Consider the following 16,953-nt stretch of genomic DNA (forward strand, 5'->3'; position numbering starts at 1 on the left):
AATAGTAGCCACTCAAAAGCTTCCCTTACTAATTTCATACGCGTGTTCACTTCTGCTAGAAATAATGATCACGCAGAAGCTACCTTCTTGCACGTGTTCACTTTTGTGGATAATAGTGAACACGCGCACCAACTCTTCTTAGAGGACTCTCTGGAACGCTCACTTTTTCCAGGAAAAGTGATTACGTAGAAGCTCTTCTCAATGCAACCTCTCTGGAACGCTCACTTTTGCCAGCAAAAGTGATTACGCAGAAGCTCTTCTCCATTTTATGGTTCTGGAGTGATCACTTTCACCAGCGAAAGTGATCACTCAGAGGCTGTTCTTCAATTATCAACTTCTTTCCTACAATTTTTGCTACTTTTCTTCTATTTTTCCTTTGATCATCCAATCCTCATGAACTTAGCTCAGAATCCCCTACAAAAGCATACTTGAATTGTCACTTTTTACATAGAAAATCAATGAATTTTAAAATAACTGTTTAAAAGTGACATGCAACATTTTATTATTTTTTTTAAGGGTTTTCTACTATTTCTAGCATGTTTTCTTTATTAATTGCACTAAAAACTATTGTAAAATACTGGTAAAATATGGATTCATCAGCTAGAGCAGAAAAATTCATAGGAAATGATAGTGAATTAGATGTTGTCTATTCTCCAGAAGTTCAGAACATCCCTATCCAAAAAGGAACACCTACACTACACCTCTAGGACAGTCAATTTCGGGAATAGAAATGGCAGAACAACCTAGGATGAGAACATTAGGAGACTATGCAATTCCAAACATGCAAGGATATAACTCTTCCATAGTGAGGCCAACTATTCAAGCTAATCACTTTGAAATAAAACTAGCCTTGCTACATTTAGTGTAACAGGACCAGTTTTTGGGTGGAATTTATGATGATCCTAATCTGCATATTTCAAATTTTTTGCAGCTATGTGATACCATAAGAATGAATGGAGTTAGTGAAGATGTCATACGATTGAGGTTATTTCCATTTTCTTTAAGAGACAAAGCCAAATGCTGGTTACAAGCTCAACCACAAGGAAGCATCACAACTTGGACAGAGCTAGTGAATAAATTCGTAACCAAGTACTTTCCTCCATCTAAATCTGCTAAGCTGAGAGGAGAAATAACATCATTTGTGCAACAGAAAGGAGAGTCATCGTATGAAGCTTGAGAAAGATACAAGGAATTGCTGAGAAGGTGTCCACATCATTGTATTCTAGATTGGATGTAATTGGAGACTTTCTACAATGGGATGAATGCAGCAATAAGAACCATGGTTGATGCAGCTGCAGGAGGTTCTTTAAACATGAAATCTTTGGAAGAAGCTCAGAGAATCATTGAAATGATAGCATCTTCAATGTATCAAAACTCAAACCCAAGAAATGCAGGGAGAATTACTACATATGAAGTCAAGATTTTAGAAACTTTTCTTATATAGAATCAACAACAAAACTAGATGTTTTCAGAACAAATAGCTGCCTTGACTCAGCAAATTAGTAATCTTCAAGCACAAAGCATGCCAACAAGTCAACTAAACTGTGATTTCTGTGGAGGAAATCATGCAAATGGTGCATGTGATGCATCTACAGGTGAAACACAGGAACAAGTGAATTATATGAACAATTTTCAGAGACAACAATCCTCATTTCCTCCTGGATTGCAATTTTCAAATAATAGAAATCAGCAGTATTTTAATTGGAACAATCAATATTCTACTGCGAAGAATTCTAATTCTAATTTGCCTTTTTCTAATGCAGGTCTAGAAGCACAACAGTCATATTTTCAGAGAAATCCATCCACTCAATCTCAAGAAAATCAGAAGTTTGTCAAACCTATGAATGAAAGGTTGACTAAGATGGAAGAAACCATGCTGCAATTCATGAAGTTGACCCAAACAAGCTTCAAGAACCAAGAAGCTTCTATGAAGAAATTGGAAACACAAATTGGACAATTAGCTGAACAACTATCCAGCAGTGATGAAGGAAGATTTTCAAGCAATACAGTGATCAATCCTAAGGAGCAATGTCAAGCCATCACTACAAGGAGTGGAACTATAGTTGCAAGTCCAAAAGTTGCAGAAAGGAAAGCAAGTGATGCAGCTGAAGAAAGAAGAATTGAACAAGATCTACAACAAGAAAATTTCAAATTATTGAAGAAAGAGCATTCAGAAGAAAAAGTAGAAGCTCCTACAAATTCTGAGAGGAAGACAAAGAAGCAACTCTTTGAAGATGCTTGCAAGCTAATAGATCCAGAAAAATACAAGAGGCTCCCTTATCCTTAAAGGGTCCAAAATCCTAAACAGGAGGAACAATTTAAAGGTTTCTGAATGTTTTTAAGAAATTACAGATTAACATTTCTTTTGCAGAAGCTTTAGAGCAGATGCCTTCATATGCAAAGTTTATGAAAGAAATACTCTCCAGAAAAAGAAAGCTAGAGCACGACAAGACAATACCCTTGACAGAGGAATGCAGTGCCATTCTCAAGAGAAAGCTTCCTCAAAAACTCAAAGATCCAGGATCATTCAGCATTCAATGTAAAATAGGGCAGTGCACTATAGGAAGAGCACTATATGATTTAGGAGCAAGCATTAACTTGATGCCTTTAGCTATCATGAAGAAACTAGGCATAGAAGAAGTGAAACCCACCAACATCACACTGCAGCTAGTTGATAGATCATACACTTATCCATATGGAGTTGTTGAAGATTTATTGGTTAAAGTTGATAAGTTCATTTTTCCTACAGATTTTGTAATTCTGGACATAGAGGTGGATGCAAACATACCTTTGATCTTAGGTAGGCCATTCCTTGCAACAATAAGAGCTCTTGTTGACGTGCAAAAAGGAGAGTTCATGCTTAGAGTTCAAGATGAAAAGGTAATGTTTAATGTTTTTGAAGCATTGAAATATCTAGCTGAAGATAATTCATGTATGAGAGTAGATATATTGAAGTCTTTTATTACACATTATCCTATCAATGAACTTGATGAAAATTTTGTGTTGAGAGAAACCATAGTTGCAAGACATACCAATTCTGAGATTTGTAGAGCAGAACAAATGATAAAAATTGAGCAACAATTGGAAGTTCTACCAATTCTAACACGTGCAGAAAATTCAGTCAAAGAAGAGCTGCAGAAAGAAGTGAAAAAAGATCAAATTCAAAAGATAGAGCTCAAGTAACTACCCTCTCAATTGAGATATACTTTCTTAGATGAGAGTCACGAAAATCCAGTCATCATCAACAATGATCTCAAGGAGGAAGAAGAGGAAAAGTTGCTGAAAATTTTGAGAAAGCACAAATCAACAATAGGCTGGAGTATTTCAGACTTGAAAGGTATAAATTCTTCTTTTTGTAAACATAGAATTCTATTTGAAGAGAAATTTAAGCCAATTGTGCAGCCACAAAGAAGGTTGAACCCAGCCATGAAAGAAGTGATAAAGTTGCTAGACGTAGGGATAATTTATCCAATTTCTGACAGCTAATGGGTGAGTCCAGTCCAAGTTGTTCCTAAGAAAGGAGAGATGACAGTTGTGCCTAATTCATAGCTACTAGGACTGTCACTGGCTGGCGCATGTGTATTAACTATAGGAAATTAAATGATTGATGAACGAAATATTTTCTCATTTGCAAAAAGATTTGTCGTCAACCTTCATCAAAATATGCAGAAAACTTTATGTAGTCTAGGATGCAAGCCTAGGTCGTCTCCCATGAATCATTGGACAAGTGACCAAATATCAAACATGTAGTGTGCAATGTATTTAGAAAGCAAGTAAAAAGGGGGGTTTTGTGATTTCAAGTTCAATCAACTTAAGCAGAAAATTAAATTGCAAAGTTCAATCGATAAAATGTAGTAACCCCTAGTTCATTCATATAAACTCTATCCCTATTCCTCTCAAGATTTAATACTCTTCCTCTCCTCTTAGAATTAGGTTGATTTAACAAGCGAAAATCATCCTTATGTTTTCATATGAATTAAGCAATCCAATGAACTCCAGTCTCTCATTCCTTGATTACGCAATCTTGGAATTAAACAAGAATTAAGCAATTCAAATTTAGAATTTCCTTAAAATGAATTAGGGTTCATTACACAATGCTCCCCTCATTCAACTATTAATTCAATTCAAGAGTTTGGGAGGAAGAAATTCATGGAAGGAGAAGATTTGCATTAACATTCAAAAACCCAAGAATTCAAGAATCCATATGAACTCACTAGAGATTACAAGAAAATTAACCCTCCATGAGGATGGGTCTCACAATTACAAAATGAAAGTAAAGAGAAATCAATAACATTAATACAAAAGTCAAAGAGAGGTAAGGAGAAAATGGAAATCAAACCGTAGGTTGGACCCTTGGCTGTCACTCAAGGCTACCCTAGGCTCTGCCAGTGTCCCCCAAAAATGGCAAAAGAAGCTAAAAGTGTGTAAAAAGTCCCCTACCCTAATTTCTCAAATTCTATTTATAGTGCAGAAATTTTCGCCCAAAGTGACAACTATGGTTTCATAGTGATAACGCGCAACATTCCATAGTGTTTACGCGCGAGATCTGTGATTTGGGCCTCTCTGGAGTTAGCACTTTGGCTTCATAGTGATAACGCGCAACACGCCAAAGTGATTACTCTCGCTCCATAGTGTTTACGCGTAGGTCCTTTGTTTTTACCCTCTCTGGAGTTGTCACTTTGGCATCAGAGTGATAACTTTGGCTGCTCCAGAGTGTCTACTATGGTTCCATAGTAGCTACGCGCAAACCTTGTACTTTTTGGCCTTTCTGGAGTTGTCACTATGGGTTCATAGTGATCACTCTGGTCTACCTTTCTGGAACTAACTTGCTGTAGTGTTCACTATGGACTCCAAAGTGATCACTTTCACCTCAAACTTTCTCAAATGCTAAAAATTCATGGAAAAAGTCTAGAAACTCCTGCACAATTATTCAAATGATTAAAATTGCAAACTGTATCTATGTAAATCAATGTAAATTAACCAAAAATTAAGAAACCTATGATATTTGACCAAAACGATGTTTTTATGTTATTTACACTTCCTAAGTTTACTTTTTCGATTAAGAAACATTAAAATCACAAGTAAAAATCCAATAAAATGTGGATTCATCACAACCCCAAACTTAAACTTTTGCTTGTCCTCAAGCAAATCAAAATTCAAGAAAGTTACTTGCAAGAGGGTTGGATTTATCCAAAAATTTTCTTTCAAAATTTTCATTCGAAGATCATACCCTAATTGACACTTCCAATGTTTCCAAAATCATGGATTCATTCAACAAAGAAATCATGCCCAAATCTATTATTTTCAAGCAAAGTCCCACTAAATTGAAATAAAAATCCAGCAAAGTTTCATGCAATCCACACAGTGCAAAGAAATTATCTAGCTCACAAGATGGTGTTTCACTCTTCACTCATCAATATTTCAGGCTAAGTGTTTTTCCTCAATTCATGCATTGTGCCTCACCCTACCATATGCTTGCCCATATTCTCAATCTCCTTTGCCTAGATGCAATGAACCACCTATCATGAGGACTTTGTTGGTCACAAATGGATTAAGTTAGGTTCAATTTTGATCAAGGAGGGTCAAAAGCTCAAGTGGGTTTTTAAGAGGAGGGAATTCCTTTAAGTAAGTGAGTACAACAACTAAGAGTGGAATGCATTAAATGATGCAGCAAGTGAGATTCAAGGACTCTTTCACCATACTTTTCATTTACTTTGCCTTATGTGGAGAATCCTTTTTTCTATCAAAATGACTTGCTGTATTTTTCTTTTTTCTTTTTCATTCATTCATCATCAATTTTTTATGGACTTCGACAATCATTCTCTTCTTCAATTTCAAACATTTTTTTTTACATGTATTAATAACATGTATGATATTCACCACCCCAAACTTAAGATTTTGCTTGTCCTCAAGCAACTACAGTGATAATCAGCACCCCAAACTTAGTTTCTGGCATTCACTCTTGATACAACTCAAAAGAAATTCCTTTCTTGAGGTAATAAAAATAGTTTTGCAGACTAAGTTTGGCAAAAATCATAGTTTGGAACAAGGTAATTAGGTGCAAGGGTGTTTTAGGGTGGGTGGGTGTGCACAAGGACGGCCTCAATCATCTATATGAGAAATTGCACAATGCATATTCAATTAAGAAACAGGGCAAGTTCTAGAGGATAGATGCAACAATACATGTTATAGTGCACACAGAAAAGAAATTAAAGGCTCAATTCTTTGCTATGGTAAAGGTGATAATTACTTAGCAACATGTGAGTACAGTTCACCTTACAAGAAAATATGTTCAGTATGGTAGGAATGGTAAATATGTACAAAATAGAGAATGATTGTGAGTTGAATGGGAAGTGCAATCAGAATATAAAATTGGAATTACAAAATTGGACTAAATTAAAAATAAAAGCACAAAGGAAAAATATATTTTTGTATGTTTTTGGCTATCACTGTGCAAGGAATTTAGACTGAGCAGTTATGAAATAAAGGCAAAGAGATCACTCCCCTTTTTATGGATGATGGCTCACAATTCAGGAATCAAATTGATGCTCCTCTTGATGGGACTGAGGGCACACTCTTAAGTTCTGAAACCTACTGCACATGATCCTTTCTTGATTTTATGCAAAAATTGGATCCAAAATTTGTGTTCTCCCTATGCAAAATTCAGAATTATGCAAAAAACACATGTCAAATATCAAAGTAAAATGCAGATTAGAATGTTTATGCAGCAGAATTCATGAGATATCCAAAACTCAAATGCAAGACCATTGCTAAATGCATAAAATAAATTGAAAACTTCTAAGAAAACTGTGAGTTGCCTCTCACACAGCGCTCTTTTAACGTCACTAGCTTGACACCTTATGATCTTTAATTCTAGGAGATACTTTTGATAGTAGTGGTTTAAGTTGTATCCCTAGATATTTCTCTTTTTGCTCATAAATCTGCAACACTTTATTTAATTGAGAACTTGGAAGAAATAATTGCGGAGGGATTTCTAGCTGCTTGATGAACTCATTGAGCTTTTCTTCACGCTTTTCACTACCTTGATGTGCAGAATATTGTGTACTCTTGCTATACTTTGGCTGTTGTACGCTTGGATATATAGTGATGTAATATTCATACTTCAAGAGCTCAGGCAAAGGCTTCAATTCCGATGCGGGAGGCAATGTAAAAATTGGAGCTGGATGTGCAGCTTGCACTTCAACAAATGCATCATGATTCATTTCCTTCGAACTTGCAATGGCTGCATCATGATTTGCTTCCTCAGAATCTGCAATAGCTGCATGAAAATCACCATACACATATGTATCAATTTTAGTACAAAAGCTACATTTTGCAGAATCAGTACAACCATCACAAGTAAAAGAATTAGGATATTTGGCTAAGTTAGGATAATTAATACAATCTGAAAATTCAGAAAACTCAGCCAAATTATCATCAACTAAATCATTCAACAAATCAATATGGCAAACTAAATGAAATGAATGAGAAGCAAGTTGCTCAAAATTTTTTGCTGCATTAGCAAAAGTAGCACAAGGAGTAGGAGCATAATCTGCACTTGCTAGGCTACTATATTTGTTGCAATCACTTGCTAGAGCAGCAGTATTAAGATCTTCATCAGTTGGTTGCTCCTCTTGCGAGTCTTTAATGGTCTTTTCTAATCTCAAGGTGTTGGCACGAATATCCTCTAGATTGACAGGTGGTTGTGCAGATAGATTACCAGAACCTTGAGATTGTAAATGGTTTAAAGCAGAAGCCAACTGTCCAATCTGATTTTCCAAGTTTTGAATGGTTGCTTCTGTTCTCTGTTGGAAATTCAGATCATTAACTACCATTTTCCTCATCAATTCTTCCAAGGAAAGCTCACTCTTGCAAGGTGCAGCAGTTTGTGGTGGAGGTTGATGTTGTTGCTGCTGTGTAAAATTCCCCCATTTCAAGTTTGGGTGACTCATCCAACCTGCAGGTTCATACAATGTAGGACAAGAATTAGTGGGGTGTTCATGTGAAGCACATATCTCACATAACCTTGTTGCCCTCTGTGACAATGCTAATTGCTTGATCAATGAAGCTAAATCATCTAACTTGTCCTCTAGTTTTCTATAATCAGCAACATGAGTACTTTCTATCTCAAAAACTCCACTATTTAAGGGCACTGGATTGCTTCTAGTGCTGAACTGCTAATTATTAGAGGCCATGTTCTCAATTAATTACCTTGCTGCAATAGGAGTTTTATCTACCAAGGCTCCTCCACTGGCTACATCAATCATCTGTCTATCGATGGATGATATAGCTTTGTCGAACACTTATCAAATGTACAAGGTTTTCGCAATTATTTGTAGAATAATGTCAACCAAGGTCGAATTCTCGAGGACGCGTTTATATCTAATTCTTCTTTGCCGAGTTGTTAAAATGAAACAAAAGATTGGGGAATTTTGAGAGTTTAAGAATAATCTGATCAAACGCATAAAATTCTGGAATAAAAGAGAAATCAAATGAGAATTAATTGATCCACAAGTCATAGATTCATGCAAACAACATCCTTCATTGTTTCCCTAATTTGAACATCTAATCCATTAACTAATTCAATCGAATTTGCTAACAAACTAGATTACGAATTTGACTAATAGATCTATCAATCTAATTCAATTTCATGAATCAAACTACAATCGCAATTCAATTCAATTCCTATCCCCAAACGTTATCAATATCTTGAAAAACGAAAGAGAAGAGGAGAAAAGAGAATTCAAACTTGGAGCCACTCTGAATCTTCCTTGCAATTCCCTATTCCTTGTGTATCAATCCAAGAAGCCTAGCCTTCCATTGAATCCAATGCTCAGCCAAGTCAAGAAGAGAGAAGAAGAAAGAAGAAAGAAGAAAATGAAAAGTCACACCAAGAGAAGAGAGAGAATTCGAGAGACAATTTTAGGAGCCAAAACCGAATTTTAAAAGTGTGTCAAAACAAAAACCAAAAAAAACGTTTGCAAAGTGGAGCCTCTAACAAATTAATAGGCACCACTTATGATCAGATCCAACACTAAAAAGAAGGGCCCACAAGTGTGATTAAACAGCCCAAATTACAAGCTAATGAAATGTTAATACAAATGAAATGAAATTACAAGAACAAAATTCGAATACAAAAATTCCTGCACAATTTTCCTAAATTCAAAAATTCATAGAAAATAGAAAACAGCTTCAATTTGGACGATCTGCACATGCATTTTATAGCCCAGAAAATAAGGAATCCAATGCAACTGGAATCAGACTAAACGGACATATGTGGAAAAAGTTACGATCAAAACAATGACTGCAGGTCTGAAAACAGAATTTAGACATTAATTGAAATTTAGTTCCTATCATCCAATTAACTAGGAAATGCCATAATTTGTGAAATAAGGGAACATGAAAGGTAATTTACACACTCTAAAGGATTGAAAATGTGCACAAATAATGCATGCTATCAAATTCCCCCACACTTAAGACTTTGTACTCCGGGCAAAGTATGGAACTCAAAATATCAATCGGTGGACAAAACTCAACCAAGCTCAATATCCATAGCGATAATGAAAAATCAATCCACACACTCCAACTCAACAAGGTAAAACTCATCAAATCAATGCAAGAGAAATATATGTGGTAAAATCCTCTCAAGACATACTCTCAATCTCTCAAGTGTTTAAGGTAAAATGTATCACTCAAGTGCACAATCAATGAAGCATGATCAACCATAGGCTTGCTTATTGCCTACTTCTCCACTAGAATACACATATACACACAAAAATCAAGAGGTCTTGCATAGGGTGTATTGGGGCTAGGATGAAGGTAGGAAAACCACAAGGGTGAGCAAGCTAAAACCAAAGAGGAAATAAGAACAATGGGGAATGAATGCAAAGAAAATAAATGTGAAAGTAAGTCCCCTAAGTGAAAACATAATGCAATGCAATACAATAAACCAATCCCCAAATGGATATCATTGGCCTTCACTTTCCTCTATTTATTGCTTACTTTTTAGTTCTTTTTTTTTTCACTTTTTTTTTATTTGCTCCCCTTTTGGTAATTTGGGGTTAAATTTCTTTTTATTTTCCAAATCTTTTTTTTTTTAAACAAAATAGCTCCACTAAAACCTCCAAGCTACAAGATAAACAACACAAACAACCAACCAACCAAAATTGCATTTTCTAAGAGAATTCCCCCACACTTATTTCTATGATCATTCCCAAAACAATTCCAAAGTTATTAAATCCCTAAGGTTGGGTCATCACATGGTTTTACACTTTGGTTTGTAATGAGTTAAGATCACAAAAAAAATGGAAATATTAGGCTCAAGGGGGCTCAACAATGGACATAGTGCAAGGTTGGCTTCTTTTTTAGTAGCTCTTAAGAAAGAAACAATGCCTCTATCATTTAAATGCATGCATATGGAAATGTAATTTCAAAAAGGCTCAAAGCAAGTTCTAGAGTCACACAACAATGAGTGCAATCACACAATGAAAGAAAGCAAAATGACATGATGTTGTCATTTATCTCAATGGCCCAAAACCTCACAAGGTAAATATTCTACCACACATAATCCAACATACAAGATTCTCAAAGTCTACCTATCAAACTAAAGCATGATTTAATCAATCCATCAAAGCCATGAAAAATCACCTAATTGAGTTATGTACAACAATTACAACAAACAAACAAACAAATGAAAACATGAAACACAAATGAAATTAAAAAAAAAATCAAATATGTACAAAATGAGTGACATGATACACCCCCCCACACTTAAAATCCACATTGTCCTCAATGTATACACAATAAGCAAAAAGACAATCCAAACAATCCAAAAGTGAGGGAGTGGAAAGAAAAACTCCCCTATCAATCAAGGGTAAATGGCCAATCCAAATGTAGACTCCTCCTCCTCTTGTGCATGCTCTTTCAAGTCCTCATGAAAAACTTTAAGTCTATGCCCATTAACTTTGAAGCTCCTTTGGGATCCCATGTCTTGAAGCTCAACTACAGCATAAAGAAAAACATTAATAACAAGATAAGGTCCATCCCATCTAGATCTCAACTTACCGGGCATCAACTTAAGTCTAGAATTATATAAAAGAACTTTATCACCAATATGAAACTCTTTCTGGCCTATCCTCTTATCATGGAATGCTTTGGTTCTCTCTTTGTAAATGTTGGAATTCTCATATGCCTCCCTACGAATCTCCTCCAACTCTTGCAATTGAAGCTTCCTATGAGAACCCGCTGCATCCATATCCAAGTTACATTGCTTGATTGCCTAATATGCCTTATGCTCCACTTTTACCGGTAGGTGACATGCCTTTCCAAAAACAACCCTATAAGGAGACATCCCTATGGGTGTTTTGTAGGCTGTCCTATAAGCCCAAAAAGCATCCTCCAAGCGCAAACTCCAATCCTTCCTATTAGGATGGACAGTCTTCTCCAAAATTTGCTTGATTTTTCGATTGGAGATTTTCGCTTGTCCGTTAGTTTGGGGGTGGTATGGTGTGGAAACTCTATGCATAACCCCAAACTTCCGAAGCAAGGCATCCATGGTACGATTGCAAAAGTGTGATCCTTGGTCACTAATCAAAGCTCTAGGAAATCCAAACCTGCAGAAAATATGTGATCTAACAAAATCCATGATGAATCCATATTTTTACTGATATTTTAGCATAATTCTAGCTCATTTAATAAGAAAAATATATGAAGAAAGCAGAAAAACTCAGAAAAAGAGAATGATTGAAAGTTTTAATTCAATTTGTAGTTATTTTCGCATTTGTAGAATTTATGATTAGTTCTTAAGGAATTTATCTTGTTTTGAAGGAATAAGCTGAGCAAAAGTCATGGAAATGGAGAATCAATGGGAAGGAAGAGGAAGAATGGCAATGCTGGACTCCAAAATACAAGAATTATGGGTTGCAGCCTGGGCGTGATCACTATTGTTAGCGAAAGTGAACGTTCCAGAGAGACTTCATTCCTGATGAGCTGCGCGTTGTCACTTTCGCCAACGAAAGTGAGCGTTCCAGAGGCACTTGTATCAGGACAGCTTGCGCGTGGTTACTATTACTCACGAAAGTGATCACGCGCAGCCCTTGACCTCCTGCGTTGCCACTATTATGAACAAAAGTGAATGTTCCAGAGAAGAGAAGCCTTCAACTCTGCAAGTTGCGCGTGGTTACTCTTGCTCTTGAAAGTGAACACGCACACTACATAAAGCTTCTGCGTGGTTACTCTTGTGAAGAAAAGTGACAACGCGCAGAACTGAGTTTCTATAAATACCTGATTGAAGCGCGAAACTGGGATCTGCTTGCTCATTTTTCTGTTTTGTTAGTTAGAGTCTCATTGAGAGAGAGTGGAGAGAAGATTGGGGTCGAAGCTTGAAGCTCCAAGAAGAGGGATCGGATTGGAGCTCGTGGCCATGGCTGCTTTGCATTCTTCTTCATCTTCTTCTTCTTCTTTCTCTGTTTTTGTTGCAATGTGTGCTTAATTTCCCATAGTTAGGGGTTTATGGAACTCGAATTGATGTATTGATTCGACTTTATCTTCTGAACTTTAAGTTCTTGGATTAATTGAGTTGTTAATTCTGCTTTTCATGCAATCTCTGAATGGAAATTCATTTGATTAATCAAGAGGAATCTTTACCAATGGGAATTGGATTGTTTGCTCCGATCTGAATTGGCAACCAGAGTTTAGGGATTTCTTAGGGATAAGGAGACCTAATTCTGCAATCTTATAGTTCTAATTCTTAATGCAACCTGAAATTGAATCTCACCTAAGGGATTAGGGAGGTTTAGTGGATTGTTAGGGTCAATGAGTTAAGGAATTAACCTTTGGCTAGATATATGTGAAACTGATTGTCAATTATTCAATTGCTTGAATGTTCAGAGGATTTAATTGGATTGATATTGATATTCTTGTGAAGTAAATTCCTAACTATCCTTCATTGCTATTTCATTTTATCACAAATCTTATACTCTGTTTCTCTGCAAGTTCTTTGCTTTAATTGCTTTGGTTTATTGCTGTTATATGTTACAAATCTCCTTCAAAAATTCGTATGGCTCAAATGGTTATAATTCTGTGAAGTGGTACTTGAAACCTAAATTCCCTGTGGAGCGATATTCTGATCTTAAATTTACTCATCACTTGCTGCAATCCTAGTGCACTTGCTAGTGTTAGATTGCAAACAACAAGTTTTTGGCGCCGTTGCCGGGGAAATTAGAGTTTCAATATCATTAGTAACATAAGAATAGCTAGATTGAGTATTTTGTTTTCTGAATTTCTATAGTAGTAGTCTGTAGTTAGACATTTTGTCCATTCTGCATAATTCTGCAACTTTTTAAATTTTGTTTCAATTACTTTTACTGATAATTACTGCATAATTTCGTGGTGCAGTTCTGAATACTAACTTGTAGTTTACTTTTGCTTTATTTTGAATTGTATATGCGTGGCAAAAACAAAAACAAATCAACTCTAGTCTTTGATCCTGACATAGACATAACCTTAAGAAGATTGAGAAAAGAGTCTAGAGCAGAAAAAGCCATAGGGAGTGATAGTGAGTTAGAAGCTGTCCATTCTCCAGAATCTCAGAGTAATCCTAGAGTGAAAAGAACACCTACATCTTTGAGACAACTAAATTCAGAAATAGAGATGGCAGAACAGAACAGATTTAGAACATTAGGGGACTATGCTATTCCTAACATGCAAGGTTTTAACTCTTCTATAATCAGGCCAACTATTCAAGCCAACCATTTTGAGATTAAACTTGCTTTATTACACTTAGTCCAACAAGATCAGTTTTCTGGTGGAAATTCTGATGATCCTAACTTACATATTTCAAATTTTCTACAGCTATGTGACACCATAAGAATAAATGGGGTTAGTGAAGAAGCCATCAGACTGAGACTATTTCCTTTTTCCTTGAGAGATAGAGCAAAATGCTGGTTACAAGCTCAACCACAAGGAAGCATCACAACCTGGACAGAACTTGTGAATAAGTTTTTAACCAAGTACTTCCCTCCATCCAAAGCTGCTAAGTTGAGAGGAGAAATTATATCCTTTGTGCAGCAAGAAAGAGAATCATTGTATGAAGCTTGGGAAAGATACAAAGAACTGTTTAGAAGGTGTCCACATCATTGTATTCCAGATTGGATGCAATTGGAAACTTTTTATAATGGGATGAATGCAGTAACAAGAACAATGGTTGATGCTGCTGCTGGAGGTTCATTAAATACAAAGTCCTTAGAAGAAGCTCAAAGGATTATTGACATGATGGCATCTTCAATGTATCAGAATTCAAACTCAAGGAATCAAGGAAGAAACTCTGGTCATGAAGCTAAAGTTCTGGAAACTATTCTTGCACAAAATCAGCTACAAAATCAAATGTTTTCAGAACAATTAGCTGCCTTAACACAACAAATCAACAATCTGCAAACAGGGAGTATGCCTACCAGTCAGCTAAGTTGTGATTTTTGTGGAGGAAACCATGCGAATGGTGCATGTGAGGCATCCACAAGTGAACCACAAGAGCAAGTGAATTATATGAATAATTTTCAGAGACAACAGCCATCATATCCCCCTGGATTTCAATTTTTGAATAATAGAACTCAGCAATATTCTAATTGGAATAATCAATATTCTGCTGCAAAGAATTCTAATTCAAATTTGCCTTTTTCTAATGCAGGTCCAGCAACACAACAGCCTTATTTTCAGAGGAATTCATCCACTCAACCTCAAGGAAATCAGAAATTTTCTAGACCTATGAATGAGAGGTTGACTGAGATGGAAGAGACTATGCTGCAATTCATGAAGGTGACTCAAACAAGCTTCAAAAACCAAGAAGCTTCCATGAAGAAACTAGAAACACAGATCGGACAATTAGCTGAACAATTATCCAGCAGGGATGAAGGAAGATTTCCAAGCAATACAGTAGTCAATCCTAAAGAGCAATGTCAAGCCATAACTACAAGGAGTGGAGCTGTAGTTGCAAGCCCTAAACTAGCAGAAAAGAAAATGAATGATGTAGTAGAAAGAAACATTGAACAAGATCTGCAACAAGGAAATTTTAAGATATTGAAGAAAGACCATTCAGAAGAAAAAGAAAAAGTTCCCATGAATTCTGAAAGGAAAACCAAAAAGCAACTCTTTGAAGAAGCTTGTAAGCCAATAGACCCAGAAAAATACAAGAGGCTGCCTTATCCTCAAAGAGTCCAAAATCCTAAACAAGAGGAACAATTTGAAAGGTTTATGAATGTCTTTAAGAAATTACAAATTAACATTCCTTTTGCAGAAGCTTTGGAGCAAATGCCTTCATATGCAAAGTTCATGAAAGAACTACTTTCCAGAAAAAGGAAGCTAGAGCATGACAAAACAGTACCTTTGACAGAGAAGTGCAGTGCCATTCTCAAGAGAAAGCTTCCTCAAAAGTTGAAAGATCCTGGATCATTTAGCATTCCTTGTGAAATAGGAAACTGCACTGTGGGAAGAGCATTGTGTGACTTGGGAGCAAGCATAAATCTGATGCTATTAGCCGTTCTGCAGAAACTTGGAATAGAGGAAGTGAAGCCTACCAACATTACACTGCAGCTATCTGATAGATCATACACTTATCCATATGGAGTTGTTGAAGATTTATTAGTTAAAGTTGATAAGTTCATTTTTCCTACAGATTTTGTAATTCTGGACATGGAGGTGGATTCCAACATTCCTTTGATCCTAGGGAGGCCATTTCTTGCAACTGGAAGAGCTTTAATAGATGTGCAAAAAGGTGAACTTATGCTTCGAGTTCAAGATGAGAAGGTAATATTTAATGTGTTTGAAGCTTTAAAATATCCAGTTGAAGATAATACATGTATGAAGATAGATATACAGGATACTTTCATTACACAACATTATATGAAAGAATTTGATGAAATTGCTGTGTTAGAAGAGATAATATCTGCAGGGAATGACAAATCTGAAACTCTGAATGAAGAAGATATCATGGAAGTGCAGCAGTAACTAGAAGCTCTGCCAATTCAAAAACCTGCAGAAAATATAGTGAAAGAAGAGCTGAAAAAGGATGCTAAAGAAGAAGAAAAGCAAAGGTTAGAACTGAAACAACTCCCTTCACACTTGCGGTATGCATTTCTGGATGAGAATCATGAAAACCCAGTCATCATCAACAATGAACTTAAGGAAGAACAAGAGGAAAAATTGCTCAGAATTTTGAGAGAACACAAATCTGCAATTGGCTGGAGTATTGCAGATCTGAAAGGTATAAATCCCTCATTTTGTAAGCACAGAATTTTATTTGAAGAGAATTTCAAACCTGTTGTGCAGCCACAAAGGAGGTTAAACCCAGCCATGAAAGAGGTAGTTAAAAAAGAGGTCATAAAGCTGTTAGATGCAGGAATAATATACCCAATTTCTGACAGCAATTGGGTAAGTCCAGTCCAAGTTGTTCCAAAGAAAGGTGGTATGATAGTTGTACCTAATGAAAAGAATGAACTTGTCCCTACTAGGACTGTGACTGGATGGAGAATGTGCATAGACTATAGAAAATTAAATGATGCAACCAGAAAAGACCATTTCCCACTACCATTTGCAGATCAAATGTTAGAAAGACTTGCTGGACATTCATTTTATTGTTTTCTTGATGGGTATTCAGGATATAATCAAATAGCTGTAGATCCTTTAGATCAAAAGAAAACTGCATTTACATGTCCATTTGGAGTCTTTGCATATAGGAGAATGCCATTTGGTTTGTGTAATGCCCCTGCCACTTTCCAAAGATGCATGCTTTCTATTTTTTCTGATATGGTAGAAAACATCATAGAAGTGTTCATGGACGATTTCTCTGTTTTTGGTGATTCTTTTGATGATTGTTTAGCTAATCTATCCACTGTTTTGCAGAGATGTCAAGATACTAACCTTGTGTTAAATTGGGAGAAGTGCCATTTCATGGTACAAGAA

The 16,953-nt window shown here is 36.1% G+C and overlaps 1 protein-coding gene and 2 non-coding genes across 3 annotated transcripts; all 3 read right to left on the bottom strand.

Moving 5' to 3' along the window:
• Nucleotides 1-1,114: 1,114 nt before the first annotated feature.
• On the bottom strand, nt 1,115-1,221 carry LOC113851656. The gene has a single exon (XR_003502228.1). It is a non-coding gene; the product is annotated as a small nucleolar RNA R71 (small nucleolar RNA).
• Nucleotides 1,222-10,867: 9,646 nt separating this feature from the next.
• On the bottom strand, nt 10,868-11,254 carry LOC113850785. Its single transcript, XM_027481327.1, has 2 exons — nt 11,065-11,254; nt 10,868-11,001 (listed from the first exon to the last, which is right to left on the bottom strand). The coding sequence occupies exons 1-2, from the start codon at nt 11,252-11,254 to the stop codon at nt 10,868-10,870; spliced, it is 324 nt and encodes a 107-aa protein (XP_027337128.1).
• A 2,780-nt stretch (nt 11,255-14,034) lies between these two features.
• LOC113851712 lies at nt 14,035-14,141 on the bottom strand. Its single transcript, XR_003502280.1, has one exon. It is a non-coding gene; the product is annotated as a small nucleolar RNA R71 (small nucleolar RNA).
• Between the last annotated feature and the right edge of the window lie 2,812 nt (nt 14,142-16,953).

Source organism: Abrus precatorius, unplaced genomic scaffold (genome assembly GCF_003935025.1).
Source record: "Abrus precatorius isolate BTA unplaced genomic scaffold, Abrus_2018 Scaffold9, whole genome shotgun sequence".
NCBI classification, from domain to species: Eukaryota; Viridiplantae; Streptophyta; class Magnoliopsida; order Fabales; family Fabaceae; genus Abrus; species Abrus precatorius.